This window comes from Thermobia domestica, chromosome 8 (genome assembly GCF_964235325.1).
Source record: "Thermobia domestica chromosome 8, izTheDome1.hap1.1, whole genome shotgun sequence".
Classification (NCBI taxonomy): Eukaryota; Metazoa; Arthropoda; class Insecta; order Zygentoma; family Lepismatidae; genus Thermobia; species Thermobia domestica.
The window spans coordinates 131,580,713-131,602,068 of NC_137461.1; the positions used below are offsets into that span (position 1 = coordinate 131,580,713).

General features: G+C 34.2%; 1 protein-coding gene and 1 non-coding gene across 6 annotated transcripts in view; both read right to left on the minus strand.

The window, feature by feature from the left end:
- Positions 1 to 21,356, minus strand: part of LOC145693208 (uncharacterized) — a 174,564-nt gene that overhangs the window by 29,128 nt on the left and 124,080 nt on the right. For all 5 annotated transcript variants that reach the window (XM_081768996.1, XM_081768995.1, XM_081768994.1 and 2 more), the window contains 3 exons: positions 18,258 to 18,557; positions 17,022 to 17,104; positions 14,194 to 14,417 (listed from right to left, as the gene is read on the minus strand). In XM_081768996.1, coding sequence (XP_081625122.1) covers positions 14,194 to 14,417; positions 17,022 to 17,104; positions 18,258 to 18,557 — 607 coding nt within the window. The remainder of the gene's footprint in view (positions 1 to 14,193; positions 14,418 to 17,021; positions 17,105 to 18,257; positions 18,558 to 21,356) is intronic.
- TRNAT-GGU (transfer RNA threonine (anticodon GGU)) lies at positions 5,760 to 5,832 on the minus strand. Its single transcript has one exon. It is a non-coding gene; the product is annotated as a tRNA-Thr (tRNA).

A 21,356-nucleotide genomic window follows, 5' to 3' on the forward strand; every position in this document is an offset into this window, starting at 1 on the left:
TTACAAAATGATAATGAAATAACGTATTTTACTTGTTCAATGCAAATACAAATGCGTATGGTTTTATTTTATTTTTAAATCAAGATCACTATTACCACTCAACCACAGAAAGGTTATTCAGTTCAATAGTTTTTACACTACAAGAAGTGGCAGATTGATCGTGTAAGTGATTATTGCGTTGTGAATATGTCGGTGCCAAATGCAATTATACAGACTTGCTTAATATTAGAGTTTAACTCGGGTACTAAAGCAACAAAGGCAGCTCGGAAAATGTACTGGATGTTTGGGACAGATATGATGGTCAATACATAGCACAAGTGTGGCACCAAATTTGGAGCCAGAGACGAGACCTTCGAAGATCGTATACCCCATTCTGCTCGACCACCAGCTATCGATAAAGTTCAATTAAAGGAAGCTATCAGACAGAATTCAAGCCAAACATTCCGAGAGCTAGCGTAAAGGTTCAACATATCCGCTGAAATCATTTGCTTACACATGCATCAACTCAGATAAACGTGGACGATTAGTAGGGGATATTTCACCAACTGAGCGTAAGGAAAAAGCTCCAGGAACTTAAGCTGTAAACGTCAAAACAGCATTTTTTGACCGCATAGTAAATATAATACAAAATGGCTTATGGGTTATTTACTAGAAAAGAAAGTGTTCTCATCATTATCACCAAATGACTCTGCCTCTTTGACCTCTAAACCAAATGTTCATGTACAAAAGGCAATGTTGTGTGTTCCTGGACCAGTTCTCTTGCACCAGGACAATGAGAAACCATATACAACAAATTTAGCTAGAAAATTCTGCCACACCATACTACTCCCCAAACAGCGGTCCTTCAGATTATCACTTGTTCATAAGCACAGACAATCACATGCGTAATCGACAATTCAAAAACCACAAGATTGCAATTGTATTTGGGTCTAGAGAAAAAGACCTACAAAAACGCTATTTTTGAGTTGTACATCGTTGGGGACAGGTTATTGAGACTAATGGTGATTATTCTGGAATAAAAACAGTGAAAATTTCATTTTCTGTTACTTTATTTCAGTAGTGGAATACAGTAGTTAGTTTAACTGCCTTGTTTTTATTTTACGGTCATTAGAAATCGCTAAAAAGGAAAACGAATTTCAAGGGAATTTTTATAAGATTAATAGTTGTAATATGATTTATTTCCTTTATGTTTCTATACGGTTCTTACTTAAGTCCTTTGTCATGTATTTGATTTTCTACACGAGTATCGAATGAATTTACTTCCTCCATTTTTGTACATACAGTAACAAAAGATGATAAAATACATCCAAAATATGGTACGCAAATAAAGACATATAATCGACCAGTCGATAACTATCTTTTCTGGATACAGATGGTACTATCTAGATACACAAGTACGGGAAGCTATTAAATATTAGTTGTTGCACCCAAGTCTTCGACCCGCTGTACACTATTAAGTTAAAACCTTTAATTGTTTACACTTTTTCAATTTGCCCATCAACTGCCCCATATTTATGATACATTTATTCAAGGGCTTCCTTATACACCACAATCTCACAGGTAGCGATATCTATTGGCGTCAGCCAAGAGTAAGTGATTGCACTTGTACGGCATCATTAGCGTGAATGTTTACTACTAGAAGTCAGCGTGACGCACTGAAATGGTTGTCATTTATTATAAGGAATTGTCATTGTGCCCCTTGTCTTTCTACAACTAACATTACAAATCTCTTAGAAACGTTGTATACATTTCAGGATAGCGTAATGCACAAACTGACATGTTTCCCGTTTACAATTAGGATATATACGAGTTAGCTTAATATTTACGGAAGTTTGAGGCATTGGAATGTCGTTAATTTTCCAAGTAAAGTGAATAACAACAATGTAACTTCTCGTAAATTTAGTAATATTGGGAGGCAAGAAATTAAATCAGTTTATGAGCATGCAGTTATGCCTTGTAGGCTAAAGGAAGTTGATGAGAAATAGAAGTGAATGATTACAGAAGAACTATTGGAATGGAAAACTGGAAGGAAAAAGAACTCTCAAAAAACACGTGAACATAATGACGTCCAACAGAACCACAAATTTTTCGCAACAGAGATGAAGATTCCACTGAGCAATAACAGCTACTAGAGTGTATGGGTTCAACAGAGAACGTGCATATAACGATAAGAAATACCGTTGTAAAGTCATTTGAATTGGTAAAGTATGCCAGAGCTGAATCATGTAACACCCATCCGCGCAACAATAAAAAAAGATTGATAATTTAATTTGCTGCTGGAATCTAGAAGAAAACGGCGTGTTTTTCTGTTGGGACAACTTCGTATTTGTACATAGTGTTCGCAGAACTATTAAGACACGACATTCAACAAGGTGCAGGGCTACACTATCCTTTTGCACTGAATGTATTCCTAGCTCATGATATAAGAATGTTTGCTCAGTGCTGCACATAGTAATTTCAAAGTAAGGCAGAGCAACATACTAAAAATAATACAGGTTGGATTTCAAAATGATTCTATCTATTCTATCTCTGAACTACAACGTTTTGAATTTCGCTCCTAAAAATATCATCGACTAACACAAATGCACTAAGTATATAAGATTTTAAGATTACATATAGTATAACGAACTTTTGGAAACACGGAAAAGTGTCGTACTTGAACTTACAGTAAAATCACAAAAGTGGAGGCTCTACGATACAAAAATAATTCTGACAGTAACATCTAAACGTACGTATAGACCAATTACAATACAGTATTCACTGCCTTAAAAATCACATTATCATAAAAATAACAAAAAGTCTTACAGGAATTGGTCCATTCATCAGATAGGAAAATAAATCTTTTTTATGGAACCCTACTTTTGAATGTGATCATGCCAATCGATAGTATTCCTAATATTGCCATACTGAGTCTTATCACGTCAAAATAATAGTGTATGTATCTAACTAGATCTGTAAAACATTTGCGCTTTTCAAACTGAACTTTTTCGTATTATAAGTAACTAGTGGACACAAAATGAAAAATAAAGGTTCTGGATGTGGAATACGCACATCATAGCCTTCAATCTTATGAAACACAATATGCATTTATGAAATATATGATTAACAACTTACAATTTTTCCTATAGGCCAGGAATGGCCAAACTTTTTGATTCAGCAATCTACCTCAGATTATGAAAATCTTTAACGATCTACCACTGTCCTTTGGCGACCCAAATATGTGCAATGGGCACTGGCACATTCATTTCCCGTAATTCACCTTTAGCAGAAAAATCGGGCTTATATTTCTTTTGCAAAGTGAAAAATGCCCTTCCAAACTGCCTTTCTCTATCAGAGCAACACAAAAATGTTCTCTCTCTTCACGAAAATGTTATGCTTTCACCCTTTTTTTCGAGATCATTTTTACTCAATTCTTTCCAGATCACTTTTTCTACCAAGTTTCGCGATTTACCTGATACCCAACGATGATCGACTGTTTGGCCAGCCCTGCTATAGGTTAATGAAGAATATCCCACTTCCTTCTAGTTTTCAAAACCCACTGTTTCGAACTGTTTAAGTTTTCAGACAGGAGTTTGCCATTTCTTGACACATGTGAATTCTCGATTGTTACAACAATACACAAAAAGCGCAAACTAACTAAAGAAATTGAAATCAATCAGAAAGTATGAACTTGTTTCTTCTTAGGGATAATTTAATTACTATAATCAGGATTTTATTGTTCTACAGAAGTCCTGCGTTATTCGATAAAATCATTGTAACAATTTTGTTTCATTCTCATGTGTAAAGATTTTGAGTCAATTTATTGAGTATGTGTGTAGCATTGTCAAGAGATATCAAACAACAATAGATACAATTTGCAACTTAAGAGGGTACACTTTTCTTACGCAGTATAAATATAAATAAATAATTTATTTTCAACACAATAATATTTATCAATATATCAGATTCGTAAGGAGCGACATACTTTTTAATGCCATAAAAATTAGTTTCTCCCAATTTTCTCGAAAACTATGCACGAGAATTGACCTTCAAGTAACTCATTTTGTTCAGCTTGATGTGATCTATCGATGCATGCGTCTTATCTCTGCATAAACAGTTAAACAAAAACTAAAAGTTTAGAGTTAATCACAATTTTGGACTATATTTCATTAACCACACTGTACACCAGTGGTTCCCAACCTTTTTTTCTTTTTACCTACGACATACTTCACTGAACACCCACAATACGGACACACTTATTTCCTTTATGATTAAAAATAATAATAAGTAATACCTAATTCTGAATATTGAACATCTAGTGTACAAGGGCCAATGCTAACATCTAAGCGGCGCATTCTTGTATATTCAGTATATTCAAGCAGCATGTCGAGCGGCATCAGAAAAATACAAAGATAAAAGATGCCTGGAATCCGATCTATCTATACCGATAGTTCCATTATATATATATATATATATATATATATATATATATATATATATATATATATATATATGGCCGGATCCAGGATTTTCTGACAGGGGGTGCACCAATAACTACCCAAATAACCAATCACACTAAAACTCTTCAAAGTGACATATGACAATTCTTTATTCCTGACAACGCTGAAGCACAGAATGGAGGGGTATTTTAAAGAAGGTTACAAGTGCCATACAGGAAAAAAATCATCTCTCCTCCTGGTTTCTGTTTTCTTCCCTACTTCAGAAATGTTGTTTTCCTTGGTGAATCCTTTTCCTTCAATCTATAGAAAAATTGACTTAAACTATTACTTTGGCAATACTCCGGTTTCTTTTAAGCCTCAAACGGAAACGTGACGGCAGAATGTTCCGGAAAGTGTTGCTATTTTCGCTGTTAAATTCTAATTTTAGATAGTGTACATTTACAACGAAGGGGGATGCACCCCCTAAATCCGGCCCTGTATATAAAGTCCGGAATATTATGAAAGAAACATAAGGAACCTGACAATTCGAGAGTCAGATGGTTTTCGAACTGAGGTCCGCGTGCTCGATTCAAATAAGGTATTTTATTCTCTCCACTCTATTTTATACATCTTTTCCACAAGTTTTACACAATAAAAGCTCCTTCACGCTTTATTATATAAAGACTTTCTGAACGACACATACAATCTATTTTAAAACTCTAAAATTTCGAGACACACCCCACGGACCTGAGTGACACACCGGTTGGGAACCACTGCTGTATATTATAGTCTGGCTAATATCATAATGAAAATTTTGATATCTACGCTTCCGTATCAGATTTCATCTTAATAGGTGGCGTGACATCATGCAGCATCAATTTTTAGTTTACTAAAGAAATAGTTTCTACGGATTTCCTCCAAACTCACGCCTATTAGTTTCTTCAATTCACGATATCTATTGACTGGTATATCTCTAAGCCTTGGATATATATATTGAACGCTAACAATATCGTGGATTTTTTTAGTCCTTGTGTCTATAGATTTAAAATTTGTATCGCATGTATGATCTACTTATACCAGATGTGCAAAAATCTCTCATGCTCATTCTAAACATGTTCAGAAGCATTTATGTTCACTCTTTTTATTATAATTATTTAAATTTGACATACCGCTGTGTCATACATGAATATAGCAATGTTTCAATTGTAATATCAGTTTTAATCAGTTAAGGCTAAATTGAAAAGCAGAACAATAAATTCCTAAACTTGTATTTATCCTATCTTACCCTCTAAATATAATTTACGGATGAATTTTTTTTTTAACGCACAAAGAGTGAAAAAGTGACTAGACCGGGACTCGAACTCGGGACCTCCGGCATACCGTGCCGATGTGTTAACCACTACACCACCCAGTCCGCTTCCCAGAACAGCCACTCACTCTCTCACTCGCGAGGTCGGTGCTCTCCACTCAGACTACATGGGTTGTACCAAAGCTCCCTGCTGTGATTGGACAATACCTGCGTCCATATATTGAGCATCCATGACGGTTTTGACTTCATACATATATTATTGAAAGAGGAAACAACCGACTATATTAACACACCATATCTTCTATAGATGTGAATTCAATAACGCACAAGAGTGAAAAAGTGACTGACTGGACCGAGACTCGAACCCGGGATCTCCGGCATACCGTGCCGATGCGTTAACCACTACACCACCCTACCGTGATCTGAGTAGAGAAACCCGACTTTGAGAGATTTCTGGAAGTTGGTCGCAAAGCTTCACGGATTCTAAAGAAACAGCTGCTGATACACATCAAAGCCAGTGAAACGATTTATGACCGACAATAAGAATAATTGGACTTGACTGGGAATTCTTCAGACGTAAACCCCATTGAGAATTTGTGGACTATATAAAGAAAAGCTGAAGAAAATAGTCTATACCACGAAAAAAATTTGATTTGTGCAGTGATTCGGTATTGTTTTCATGGCCCTCAAACGAAAGAAATTTCTACTACACTAGTAAATTCAATAACTGTAGGGTTAGAATGCTTATTAAAGGTAAGGGAGGACATATTACGTACTAAAAACCTGTAACATGAATGTAAAAAATTATGAATTCTCAAAAAATTATTGTATTTTTTTTTACAAATAAACTGTAAAAAATGAAATTTTCCTGTTGTTCACATTAATATGTACAATCCGCGGCAAAAAACCTGCGACATGAGCATATAAGTTTATTGTGAAATGACAAAGTCTTTTGCTCCAAAATAAGTGTGCACGGGAGGAGGCCGAGGTTTATCTTGGCGTGATTCGTTCCACTTAGACGTTATGTTCATTCCCTGTGCTGTTAGGCGTAGTTTCACAATAAACTTACATCCTCATGTTGCAGTTTTTTTGCCGCTGATTGTACAAGACTGTACAATACTCTTTTGTTTTATTTTTTTAAATTTTGGTGTCTGTTACTTATGCACTGTTGTTATATATTTTTAAGATTTTTTAAAAAATAATAAGAAATATCTCTAACGTATAAAATTTTTCATACATCCATAAAAGCAAGATCACTGCTAATTAATTTGATCATATATCAAAAAAATGGCCCTACTATTTAAAATGAGATTCGAAGAACCTCTGTTTGGTTTTCATCGGAGGCAAGTACCTCCAGCAGGACGACGAAAAACATGCACACTTTCTTTCAGCTACAGAGAAATACTACTTACTGGTTATTTTGCTATTTCATTGGAAGATAGAACTGATAAAGAGTCATTTTCTGATTTCAATCTTGCGTTTTTGCCATACAGAAGGTTATCTTGTTCGGTTGACCTGAACGAGGTAATAGTTATGTTCTAAGGATGGCACTAATTCCTCCTTTTACCCTGTCTGTTTTCAGCTTTTATCTTTTTTCGAAGCGGAACTGATATTAATTCTCTACTACAACTTATATGGAATGAGATTAAAGTTAGAGATCGTTTTTTAGCTTTGAATGAAGAAAAGACTGAGAAGCTAAAAATTGACATTAGTGATGGTTTGTTGATATTTACTACAGATATAGTTATGAAGGGACTGGAGGTATGGGAAGATGATTTTAATATGAAAGTAAAGAAAGATTAGAGAAAAAGGGATGGCGGTTAGGATGGAAGAGAGAAGAAGAAAACATTGACAAAAAAGTGGTAGTAATACGTGATGTGAATTGTCGAATAATGAAAAGAAAGTATTGAGTTTAGGATATAACTTTAAAGTGAAATAACCAAGAGTGGACGCAGAAGAGGTTATATACTTGATAGAGCAAGCGATTGTTCAAGTGCAGGACAAGGAGATAAGGGACAAGATAAGAAGAAAGGCTAAGGTGATAGTGGAAAGGAACATAAAGAAGCCAAGGGGAAACCTTTCAAACCACAAGTACAGTGTGTTGAAATAAATAAAGAAAAGAGAAGACATATGTGTGCAACAAGCAGACAAAGGTGGCGCCATGGATAAGCAATGGTAGAAAGAAAAGTTGAATGATATCTGTGATGATACTTACGAGGTGATAGGTGAAAGATCTATGTGTGAGGAAATTAAAGAAAAAGTTATGGTGTCAATTACAAAAGCAGGTTTTGAAAGAGGTCTCAATAAAGAAGGTAGAATACCGATAATGAAAGGTTTTCCAAAAGTTCATAAGGAGGATATAAAACTGAGACCAGTATTAGATTGCAGAGGGAATATATTTGAACCACTGGAGGAGGAGCAAGTTATGGAAGCAACAAGAAAGTAGCAGTGCGAAAAACTCGATGGAGTTAAAAAGGATAGAGGAAGTAGGACAGAACAAAGCTAAAACAATCATGTTCAGTGTTGACGTGAAAGCTATGTTTCCAAGCCTAAGAAGGAACAACATTCTTAGTCATTACAGAATTGATGAAGGATAGGAGGATCAATGATTGCAGTGGAGAAAGATTGAAGGGGGCCTTGAAGAATATATGTAACAACGGTTATTGTGTTGTAGGTGAAAAGTTAGTAAAAAATAAGGAGGGAATAAGCATAGGTTCCAGGTTGAGTCCAGCTGGCGGAAATTGTTATGAACGACTGGGAGAAGAAAGTAAGGATGAAAGGAAGTGACAAATTAGTGTTTTTGGTAGATATGTTGATGATTGCATAGGGATTTGGAAAAGAACTGTAAGGCAATTGGAAAAGTTTGTAAAAGAAATTGAAGATACAGAGAAAGGCATACAACTGGAGCTAGAGGTGGAAAAGAAAGAGGCTATAGTGTTCCTGGACATGAGAATAAGGAGGAAACAAGGAGTGATATACACAGAATGGTACCAAAAAAGTTGTTTGTCGGGAAACTATTGCCACGCCTGAAGTGATGTGGATCACTCTATCAAGAATAATTTCATCAATAATATGGAGAAAGGAATTATGCAAATAATCAGTGAAGAAGATAAAACTGAACAAAGTATAAAATCATTCCATAAGCAGGTAGAGAAAAATGGATATGATAGAAAAAAGTTAAAGTACAGAAGATGGGAGAACAAAAATGGAGCAAGAGATGAAAGAAGATAAGGAGAACGAAGTGAAGGAGGGATAGGAGAAAGAAAAAGGTGGTGGGGGATAGAAAGTTTGGGAGAAGTAACAGAAATTATTAAAGAATGCTGAACAAAATGGGAGGCATATCAACATATAGAAAAAGAAGCAAGAGACTACTGGAAGTAATAAGGGAGAAAAGAAGGAAGAAGAGTGACGAAGAACAAGGAACACTGATGAAGAAAAAAGGACTTATCTACAAAATTCAGTGCAGCGAGTGTGATATGTGTTATATTGGAGAAACTGGAAAGAGACTCAAGGAACGTATAAAACATCATAAAGATGAAGTTAGGTAAGAGAGGGCCAAAAACGCGGTCTACAAACACATAAGGGACACGGGACATGCAGTAAATTGGAAAGAAGTAAAAATTCTAGGACAAGAAGATAGAAGCATAATCAAAAAATGGAGGGAGGCACGATGTATTGAAATGGAGGGCAATAATATTGATTGATGCACATCTTGTATGTGTGCATATCTAGGTGTAATAGTTTATATATATATATATATATATATATATATATATATATATATATATATATATATATATATATATATATATATATATATATATATATATATATGTATGTATATTATTTACTTAATTATTTAAGCTAATTAATTGTTAGTTTAAATTAGTTTAGTTAAGATCGTCATTTTGTGTTATTAGCAACAATAGCAAGAATCTATATAGGAATTTTTAAATAAGTGTATTTGAAGGGGATTTGCTGCTGCCAGGAGCCAATCAGAAGAAAGATGTTTCAGCTGTTGTATATATATATATATATATATATATATATATATATATATATATGATTATACAGTTATTCTGTATCTCATAGTGTCTGATGAAGCCAAAGAGTTAGTTGGTGAAACTATAACACACATTTATTTTTTAATGAAAATATATGGTTTTGCTCAGCAAACAATTAGTGTCTATACAATGAAGTGTGTCATGGTCTTATTACCGTTTAATTTTAGAAGTATCCATTCAGTTATTACAGCAACTTTCAATTTATTTCTCAATATTCTTTTGTCCCCTTCCTGTACTGGAGTCGATACAAAGAAAGAAGGGAATTCCCCACTAGCCACTGACTGATTTCCACTTCCAGCACTTCGAATAACGTTTCAAGCTTAAAGAAAATGCACAATATGATCCATCAAAATCGGAGATTTTTAGAAATTTATAGCGGAAATGTTGTTTACCACATTTTGTACGTATGCAAATTTCGAAGTTGAGGATGAATTTACTCCCCTTAATCTTGATCAATCCCAAGCAACGAAAATTTTACGGAAGTTATTGCGAAATAGGTAAGCATATATATAAATGTATGTTGAGACAAATGATAAAAGCTCCCTTTAATGATCAGTTTGTTAAATTTTAATGTTCCTATTCAACTGCCATTTATACGATATTTCGACAACAATTTCACATGGGATCAATACATTCAAACAAATAAACGAAACAAAATTTCACACGCACTAACGCTAATAATTTAACTAGCTGGAGGGAACTCTATATAAATAATTAAACTGTAAATCTGTGTTTATATCAGAAATTAAGTTGTAATAATACTTGTATCTTTGAAAAAAATTATATATGGACTTGAACACTAAAATTTTATGTAGGTGTGCTATAAAATATAATGCACTACTTCATTTGTTAGTTTTTGTTCATTATTTTTTTTTTTTAAATAATGTTTTACTCCTACTATATTTTTGTAATTTACAAGTTATCAAAATTGCAACTCAAACAATGACTGATATTATTTAAGTATAGTAAATACACAACTGCCCAATCTTGTAGGGAATATACCAGGAAAAAGATCAAATAAACAAAAAAACATAGGAGACATCTGTAAAAATAAGAAAGAATGTATTCACTCCATTTTTCACTATCTGCAATCGATAGCTTATTAAATGGCTTATTCCTCGTAACTTGTAACAACGAAAATTCTCCAAAACATCAACTGTTCACTCACTGACGAAAATTACGTGCTATAACAAATTCAAACACAGAAAAAGCCACTGCAAGAAAGAAACAGATGTTCAAAAACCAAACAGTGTCTGCGAATTGCCAAGAAATCACAAACTCTTGCTCTGCGAAAAACCCAAACATTATATAAACATATATGTATATATCCGACTCACACGAACAATGTATGTTTTGTAACTCTTAAAAGTAACATGTGATGTTATATAGTAACCACATGAGCCTCTTTTTTTCACAGTTCTTGTAGTTACAATGCGCCTGGTCACCTGAAAGTTAAATATTATTAAATACAAAATACAATGGACAACATATGGAAGTGACTTTTAAATGTAATTTAAATCTCCCACTTTATGCTTGATTATCTTTGGATTATTTTTATTTTTCTCAGAATGTTATTTGTTTATTTATTAATGCTTTTAAACTTCTAAAGATGTAATTTTATCACCCGGTTTTTGCAGTTCTTTTACTACCTACTTTAATCAGGTCTGTTTTATTTATTAGCATACCACCTTAAAAATATGCGAATTTCTCCTACAAATATTACTAAACTATACAAGACGATTGTATAAAACGTTAACATAATTCATTTTTGTTTACGTACTTGTATATTAATATGTAAGTAAAATTAAGTATTTATCTAATACATTTTGGTGGGGCTGTGTTGGCTCAGTGTTAGAGCGTTCACCTCTTGTGTATGGAGTCCGTGGTTCGATCCCAGCTTACACCAAATGGATTTTGTGGTGGACTAACACTGTGTGCGTGAATTTTCTCAGGGTTCTACAGTTTTCTTCCACTTTCGTCATTCCACAATTTCATTCATTCTCATCACCACTGTCTCCTTCAGAACACACAGTATAACCGTGGGATGTAAAACGGAACGATTTCATTTCATTTCAATCCTGAGTACGTCTTGTTTTATTTGTTTACCCGAATTTTCGGTAACTCTTGGGTGTTATCTTTTGTGAGGGACGAATTCGACGAAAAACGAGATTCCAACTAATTACATTTCTGTTTTTTTACCTAAATGTTGTTTCCCCAAAATTCTTATTACACTATCCTGTTGATCGTATTTTTCCTTTGGTTCCCTACCAAGTTATCTTCAATTGTTATTTCCTGAAATATTTAACGCAAATAATAAAACGTAAGCGGAAAGTATGACGATCTTAAGCACAAAACTGCCCATATTTTCTCGCATCCATGTTGCAATATTGCCACGCCCCGAATCCAACAATTACATCTCCATGAGTTGAAGAAACCCCTAAATATGTTAATGAGTAACATTTTTATTTCCTGGGGAGTGTTGATTACTTGATTTATTGAATTATATGATCCAAAAAAATTATCTAACATGCCAACATCCTGGTTTAGTTCTGGATTCCTGGTTTTAAGAAATTATGACTCATACATAATTCTTTCAATTTCTGAAAACGCCTCGTAAAGTATTTTTTAAACCTTGTTTATGGAATGTTTTGTTTCCAATAGATGTCTTGATAAGCCTGACGCTGCTATCTGCCTTGTTCCTGTGAAGCCTTGGAAACAAAGCATTCCATAAAAAAAGATAATACTTCACGAAGTGTCTTCACAAACTGAATGAATTAAATATGACTCATATTTTATTAAAACCAGGAAACCAGAACTAAACCAGGATGTTGGTATGCAAGATAAACTTAAGGATCACATCATGCGATATGGTAAAACCACGGAATCACCACTCCCCAGGAAATAAAAATGTTACGCATTAACATATTCAGGGTTTTCTTCAACCCATGGATATTAAATAATTGGATTCGGTTTGTGACAACAATGCAACATGGATGCTAAAAAACTGAAGGAGTTTTGTGGTCAAGATCATCATAATTTTAGCTTGTTTTCATTATTTGCGCTGAATATTTTAGGAACTAACAATTGAAGATAACTTTGTAGTGAATCAAAAGAAAAATACCAATAACAGAACAGTGCAATAAATTTTGAGGAACAAATCAAGAAAAGAAAGAAGAAAAAAAAGGTAACTAGGAGGAATCTTGTTTTCGTCGAATTTCGTCCTTCACAAAAGATTAACGGTCACGAGTTACCGAAGATTCGGGAAAGCAAATGAAACACGACGTACTTAAGTATTTATTTTACTTATTATTATACATTAAGATGATTACAGTTTAAGATTAATTGACCTGATTATTCATTTTAGAAAAGAGTTTATAACAACAATCGACATACAGGGTTACATACAAGAGCCAAAGCCCGCAACAGGGAAATTATAGGTTCCACTAGAAACAAAATAAAAAATAAAAAAAAAAAAATAGCATCACAGAAATATAATATGTAGGGAAAATCTTTCATGAAACGAAAATAAAAGAAAGATGTAAAGGCAAGAATAAAAGAATACAACGGTTATAAATATTTATTAAAAGCAAAATTAATTTTAACCACTTAACGACCACTTATTTACTTGATAATTAAATGCTTGGAGATTGCATCAGATACAAAACGTATGTTATTATTTGTATATTAAATATCTTTTGATTTACAGACTCAAGAATGCATTACTGTGTCTTTTATGAAAACCCTTTTTCAAGGACGAGGAAACTTAAGGTTAGATTTATATATAAAATACCACTTATTACGACAAACGTTTTTATCACTGTTCTTGCCGCATGGCAAAATCTAGCGTCATTAACAGTATTACTGTTAGCACACAGGACTTCAAATACACACTTTAAAAATATGTTTCTGTGAAATACTTATTCCGACATTTCAAAAATTTACACCTTTTGCAATAATTTTATATTTTACGACTAGAAACCTGGATTAAATAATTATTATTTATTTAAAGTTCTTTAAATAGTATATTGAATTATGTCATCTTTACACATTGCAGGTGTATCTGGGAAGAAGACTGAAAAAACTACTAGACAATTTTCTAGCTTCCCGTGCACTATTTAATATAAGTTGGTTAATTAAGTGCAAACGACAAATTTATAACTTTTATGCATTGTTCCATTAATACAGAAAAATCCTTGCTTAAGACAGAAGACTGTCATCTATAAAATAGCTACCAAAAGTTGCCCAGAAGTTACTATCGAGGAATGACCAACCAGGTAAGACAACAGACTGTGCTGCTGTTAGTTTCATATAAACAAATTTATATTTACAATTATTTTTTCTTTACTTTTTCTACCTAAAATTATTAAAACGAAGAATGATTCAAAAAATGAATGAAACTTACCATATCTTCTCTGTTTAATATTTCGTCGGCATCGTCACTGATGTCACTTAATTCCTCTACCATACCCTCAATGGGTGCAGGAGCAGGAAGAGGTTCTGCAAGACAAATTTTCTTCAGGTCTGGCTTCTCTGAGTCACTGTCTGACCCCTCCCTCAGTCTTTTTGCAGCTGCAATTTCCAAAGCATCTTTTTTGTGCGGAACATCACCTTCCACATCGGCAGACACTAATAATAAATAAATACATAAAATTCCAGTGTAAGAGAACAGACATTTTAACATCATAATGAAAGTTCAAGTAATTTTATATTAAATAATAACGTTCTAACCTTGTACCTCGAATTTTGGTGATTCATTTAGACAGTTTCAGTGTATTCTGACATTTTCTTCAGTACCAGTAACATCTTAAAAGTGCTAAACTGGACGCACAGTTGATTTTCTGCTTTGCCTTGAAATTATCCTACAAAAATTACTAAAACCTTCATCTTCGTAACTTGTAGAAACAATGTTTCTTTTATGGAAACTCGTGTGTAGTACTGTTATGATTACTTATCACTTTTCTTATAAAGTTACAATTAACTTACTATTACAAAAACCTATCTTTTATCTTTTTTTAAAAAAAAAAATCATTCACAGTTAAAATCATACGTAACAGCAACACGAAAAACAGCTTGGTCCAGAAGTCCTTTTCGTTTGTTCACCAGCACGGCGGAGTCTTTTGCGAATATATGTTTTACACACGATTCTGTAATATATTTTATAACGCTATCTTCATATGTTTATATAACCAGTATGTTAGTGAATCTACACTTATCCAGGTATTCATTCCAACATTTACACACACGACCGAGAAAGTTGTCAAACTCAAAGTAACATTTAATCGGTGCATCATACTTTTTCTAAGCCTATTTTGTTGAAGTGTGGAAAATGATTAATTGTTTTCTGGAGTTTCACTAGTATTTTATTCACAGAAAGGATTAAGTATTAAAGGTTAGTGATAATTGTAACAGCACTAGCCACGAGTTTCCATAAAAGAAAAAACACTGCTTCTACAAGTTACAAGGATTAAGGTTTTACTACTTTTTCTACGATAGTTATATAGGAAAAAAGCATACCGAGTATGCGTCCAGTTTAGCAAGTCTGAGATCTTACTGGAGAAAAACGGAAGAGTATACTGAAACTGCCTAAGTTAATCACCAAAATAAAAGATTTATTTTAAAAAATAATTAGAAAAACATATTGCAATAAATAAATAAAGTGAGACATCTTTGCACAACGGGAATTTGGACCAACTGTTAAAACAAAGAAAATAGAAAGAAACGATATAAGTCGATTCTCTCAAGGACAACTACATTAGGTGGGCCTGTTTGGTCGAGATGAATGATTTTGTTGACAGGTACTGAGTAATATTCACATTACCTGAACAGTCCATGAGAATAGATTTTGAAAGTAGTCTCGGTATTTACTGAGTTGCAACAACAAACTCATCTGAAGAAAATACAATCAGTCTTTATATGAAAACCACAATAGCACTGTTTGACAAATACACATTGCCTGAATAAAGAACAATTTGGTTTTGTTACGAAAAACGTGTATCCAGTTTAATGTTGATACAGGATTTTAAGAGCATGACGAGAGAAAGAAACAATTGGGGGAGAGAAACAATATTATAATGACATTGTATAAGTTTTACTCTTTTAAAAATGAAATTAAATCTAATTTTACGTCCCATGGATATTCCATATACGCTAACGGAAACAGAGATTAATGAAAGTGAATTCAATGATGTGAAGCAATTGGTGGAATGACAATGTGGAGGAAATTGGAAATCCCGGGCAAACCCATGGACATGATATTGTACACCACAAACTCACATGGCCTGGGATCGAACCAGGGATTCCTTGCACCACAGATAAGCGCTCTATCACTGAGCCACTGTGTTTCCCCTAACTCTTAATAAATCACCATTTTTTTTAAGGACATTATTTGACTTTCACTTTGGAAGCTGCTGTTCTTATCCTAATTAAGAATGATTCATAATTAGTATATCATCATCTCTGGAATAATCAGCTTTTGAATGATACAACGCACATTGCTCTCAGAAGAGAAATTCGGACAGTTTTCAGTAATCTTCATGAAAAGGAAAATCTGGTAACCTACTTGGGTGACTAGATTTTCGAACCAAAAGCGTCAATTTTTGCACAAATATTACTGTTTGAGAAAGCGAGAGAAAGGGAGGGAGAAAATGTCTTCATCCGTAACTTTAGGTGCAAGAAGGGTTGTAGTAATTTTGTACAGTACTGAAAAAAAAATGGTCACCAACCTGTTTTTGATGCCTGTAAGCTAACTCACACTTGGAATTAAATCTAATATGTTGATTTTCTTAGGCTAATTGATATCTTTACATAGAGCCAAAGCATTTAAATTTCCTACATATCGTTGCCAGAATATGACCTTTTAAAGTAAGGTGGATGGACAAGATGTTTTTTGAACAAGACTTTACACATAAATAACAATTGAATGACACCTTTCTGCAGCTATATGGCGAGTTATTGGTCTTAAGAAGGTTAAGCGAATAATTCTCTGTTGTCATATTATAAAATATGTACTTTTTAGGAAATGCGAAAGATGATATCGCATTATATTCATGCGTCAATTAATGATAATAATAATCACGTTGCACACATATTAATATTTTTAAAAAATGCAATCTTCCTATGAAACAACAATGGGCAGAACGTTTCCTTACTATTTGACAGGGGGAAAAAAGTGAACAAGTTACTTCCATTTCTTAATTAAAGTAGACATGAATATTATTATCACTTTTTTACCTTCAGGTTCTTCTGGCACTGTAAGTTTTGCTTCTATATCGAGCTCCTTTTCTTTCGTCTCAATATCTTGTGTTCTTCTTGCACTACAAGATAAAGTTAAAGAATCATTATTAAAATATATTTACATCAAACTTGACTATTGAAACTTAACCCCAGGTTAGACTAAGCCTAAGCCATTGTTAGTTTTGGAGAAGGAACGTATAATCTGCAACTGTGCCACAAATTACTCTTTAACTATTATTCACAACTAAGTACCTCCACATTCATAAGAGTATTTTCCTAAGTTCTGAGTTAGGCTTAAGCATCTGTACAAAACTGATCAACACACTATTTAATCAAGAGATATTTATTATTCTCTATTTTCACATTTCATATATGATATCTGATTCTAATCGTACTCCAACTAATTCTCATATAATCATAGTAACATGAGAGAGAGAGAGAGAGAGAGAGAGAGAGAGAGAGAGATTTCACTACATGAGAGAACATACGAAATTCTATAAGTACTAATCCGTCTTGATTTGAATGCGATTCTCCATGATTTGTTTATACGGTATCTATCAACCAATATTCTAAATAGAAGCATGTACCAGTATTCCGTAATGTTGTGTCCGTAACATTGTAGCCTCATTCCCAACACTAACAGTGAAATTTAAAGGTATTAATTTAAATCAATTTACACTAGTTTTACAAGCCGTGTGATTTCTTAAGGGACGTACAATGGGAATGGCAACTACAGGTCGTTGAAACCTATGCGTGGAACTGTTAAATGAGTGCCTTAGTGAGTACTTTTCCTGGTTAGTCCTCGCCGCTGGTCTAGTGGTTAACTCATGTGGCTTTGGTGCACGAGGTTCCGAGCTTGATTCCCGGAGGGACAGCTCTAAACCTTAAACGGATTATGGTAATTTGGATTCCATCTTAAACGTCTCATAACGTCGATGTTGAAAGTGATTCTAAACTCCAATCTAACGAACCTTTATTATTATTATTATTATTATTATTATTATTATTATTATTATTATTATTATTATTATTATTATTATTATTATTATTATTATTAATTGATGTGAGTCTAACACGTCACTGAGCAAACCTACATCAACAATCGAAAGGGAAACTTCAAGAGATTTTGGGTTTGACCTCAGCCTCCTTTACACTTGTTAATATTAAAGATGTTTAAAACAAATCACCATCCTTGCTAATGATGATACACTTTTCTCACCACTGTTCACTTACCTTTCCTGTTCAACTTCTATTTTCCTGTTCTCTCTTGTATCCTCCGGCTTGACTATCTCCCTTTGTAAGCCCTCTTCTCTCACAGGTATCATTCGTCCTCTCACTGGAACTTCCGGCCATTCTTCCCAGCTTCTTCTGTCTCCTCCTGTCCATTCGTGAGAGCCTTTTGGAGGAAATCCTGTCCATTCTTCCTCCTGAGGCAACATCAACTCTCTCTCATTCCACTCAGGATTACTGCTATGTTTTGAATCCCATTCTTCTCTGTGTGCAGGATCCCATTCACCAACTGGAGCTCCTCGTCTGCAAATAATTTCAATATTCATTAACGCACTAGTACTAGTACCTTTAAATATACCGGTAAATGTTTATTTTTCTAACAATGAACAATACTATCTAAATTCCACGAGACATTTGCAACACCGAAAACCATGTGGATAACTAGTTCAGTAAATCTCGACAATAATGAGTCTGACCACTGAGCATATACACGAAGTCTTTGTAATTCTAGTCAGAAAGCTACTGGAAAAGCTTTTCTTGTACGCAAATTAAATATGATAACACAGTGTTCAATGCATTACGGACAAACTTCGAGAGATTATTTACGTTATGTTGAACATTTTGAGATAGGAAACTTGGAGTAGGCGAAGCCAAAGTAAGAAGATATACAGTGTATTCCAAAGTGATAACAGACTATTTCAGTCATTTTCAAATCGCTGTGCCCGGCACATTAGTACAGAGTGATTCTTTTAAAACTCACGGATTTCATTTGGGTCTAGAATTTCTAACTGAGGTCCGATTTTCATGCGGTTTGTGGCAAATGATCAAGTAACGAGGGGAGATTTATGGGACTATGTTTACTGGTTTAAGTTCATCCGGGGTAATATCGGCCACGCCTCAAGCAAAACAGCAAATATTCGCCAGTGTCCTTGCGATTGGAATGAGGTTTTGGATTTTTGAAGCGAAATTGCAGAATACAAATTAAGTGTTAGTGAGAATACAAATTAAGTGTTAGCGGTAACACCCAAAAATCCCATGTTGAATAGCTACAGCCGATTTCTTGCGACAAACAACGGAGATATTCCTTGAGCGACATAAGGAGTCGATTAATGACATTTTCCACAAAAGCTGTCTATAGGGTCCGATGCTTCCCTGTCTCACTCAGAAGCGATCCTGTTTCTTCCAATTTATTCACTAGCGACCATAGGTATATTATCTTACTATCTGGGGCAGAACGTGAGGCAAATTTGTTTCTAAATGACCTTCGCGAAGTAACAACAGATTCCGTTTACCGAAAACTTTTAACGATAAACTCATGTTGCTCCAAAGAGTACACTATTCTCACTGCGTCCTGATTATACTCACACAGTAGCACGGAATTGTACAGCGCAATTCCCAATACAACGACCCAGTTTCCTACTTCTTATTGTTATTGACCTTGGTGAGGTTTCCATGTACGAAGAACTCAAATCTTCACACCCCACCGCACTTGATTCCAATTGTAAGGTACACTGGCGAATATTTGCGGTTTTTCCTGAGGCATGGCCGATATTATCCCCGATGAATTTAAACCAGTAAACATGGTCCCATAAATGTCTCATCCTTTCTTGATCATTTGCCACAATCCGCATGAAAATTGGACTTTTGTTAGAAATTGTAGACCCAAATGAAATCCGTTAGTTTTAAAAAATCACCCTGTATATCGCGACGGAACCACTGGTGTACAAGGGAAAAATTAGGACACTGAAACTACGTACGTAAACAATGATGCAGATCTCCGTTAAAGAATAAAGATCTTCGTTTTCTGAAATAATATTTTCTATTATTCAACTGCATTTCTTTTGTACGATATACACAGTAACTTGGAATTACTTGCGAAAAATAAATATTTTTTTATAGCTGCGCCGCAGGATTTTAAATTTCAGTTACAGTGCCTAAAATGGAAACTTCAATGCCAAGCACTAGGATATCCGCAATCCCGTCCCTCTTGAATCCGAAAAAGTTAAGAAAACGACTCGCAAAATCTTTTGTGTGAAGTATTGTACTCTATGAGGCACAAGTATGGATATACCGAAAAAGCGACGAAAAAAAGCTGGATGTTTTCAAAATATGATGTGAAGAAGAATAGAGAAAATTAGCTAAGTGGAACGGAAAACAAATTAGGAAGTGTTAGGAATGGCAGGGGCAAAAAGAACAATTTAAGATATAAACAAAAGAGGAAGAGAATTTAGTTGGAATATACTGAGAAGAAACAGTCATGTTGCCAGGGATTTTTCAAATCAATTTTCCCTGACAATTTCAGGTTTTCCAGCAAGATCTATTATTTCCAGACATAATTCCTTCCTTCAAAGCAGAATGGATGGAACGCTCTCCATAACATCTACCCACTGCCTTCCATTCACTTTTTTTTTTCTTTTGTAAATACGCAATTAACAAGATTTAAATCTTTGATATATCTCTTTCATTACAATAAAATCGTAGTACCATACTTATGATTGCACTCTATATAAATAATTTCTGTTATGGAACTTCACACTAAACAAATTATTACTGTATGTTTCCTTAGTTTCTACAGTTCTCTACCTTAGAGATGCTTTCAAGATTTCAATTTCGTGTTTCAAATTTTGCATTCAATGGAAGTCTAATGAAAGTTTCGCTTCCTTCTTTATAAAATGGTAATCTGTTCAGCTATGCGCTTATTTCCTTTTTTCTTTAATTCCCTTGCAGTGGTTTTCGTCCTTTTCCTTTGCATGGCTTCTTCATAACGTGCATATGACACACGTACGTACTGAAGCATTTTTGTCTATACATAAATACCAAGGGGCCATCTAGCACATTGTCATGAACAACTCGTAAACCCACCGAAGATTCTTCATATGTTCCACCAGTATGTCATTGTTAATTGAGAAGTCTTTCTCAACGGAAGTATTTCCATGGGAAAGGACAAGTAACACTGTAACTATGTCCCACAAATCAATGAACCCGATAGCAGAACTTTCTTTGTTTTTCTGCGATGAGATTCCGTAAGTCAAAAATTTTCTGCAAATATTTCAAAATAAAAACTCAAGATGATACTATCATGTTTTTATTAGGCGTTACATG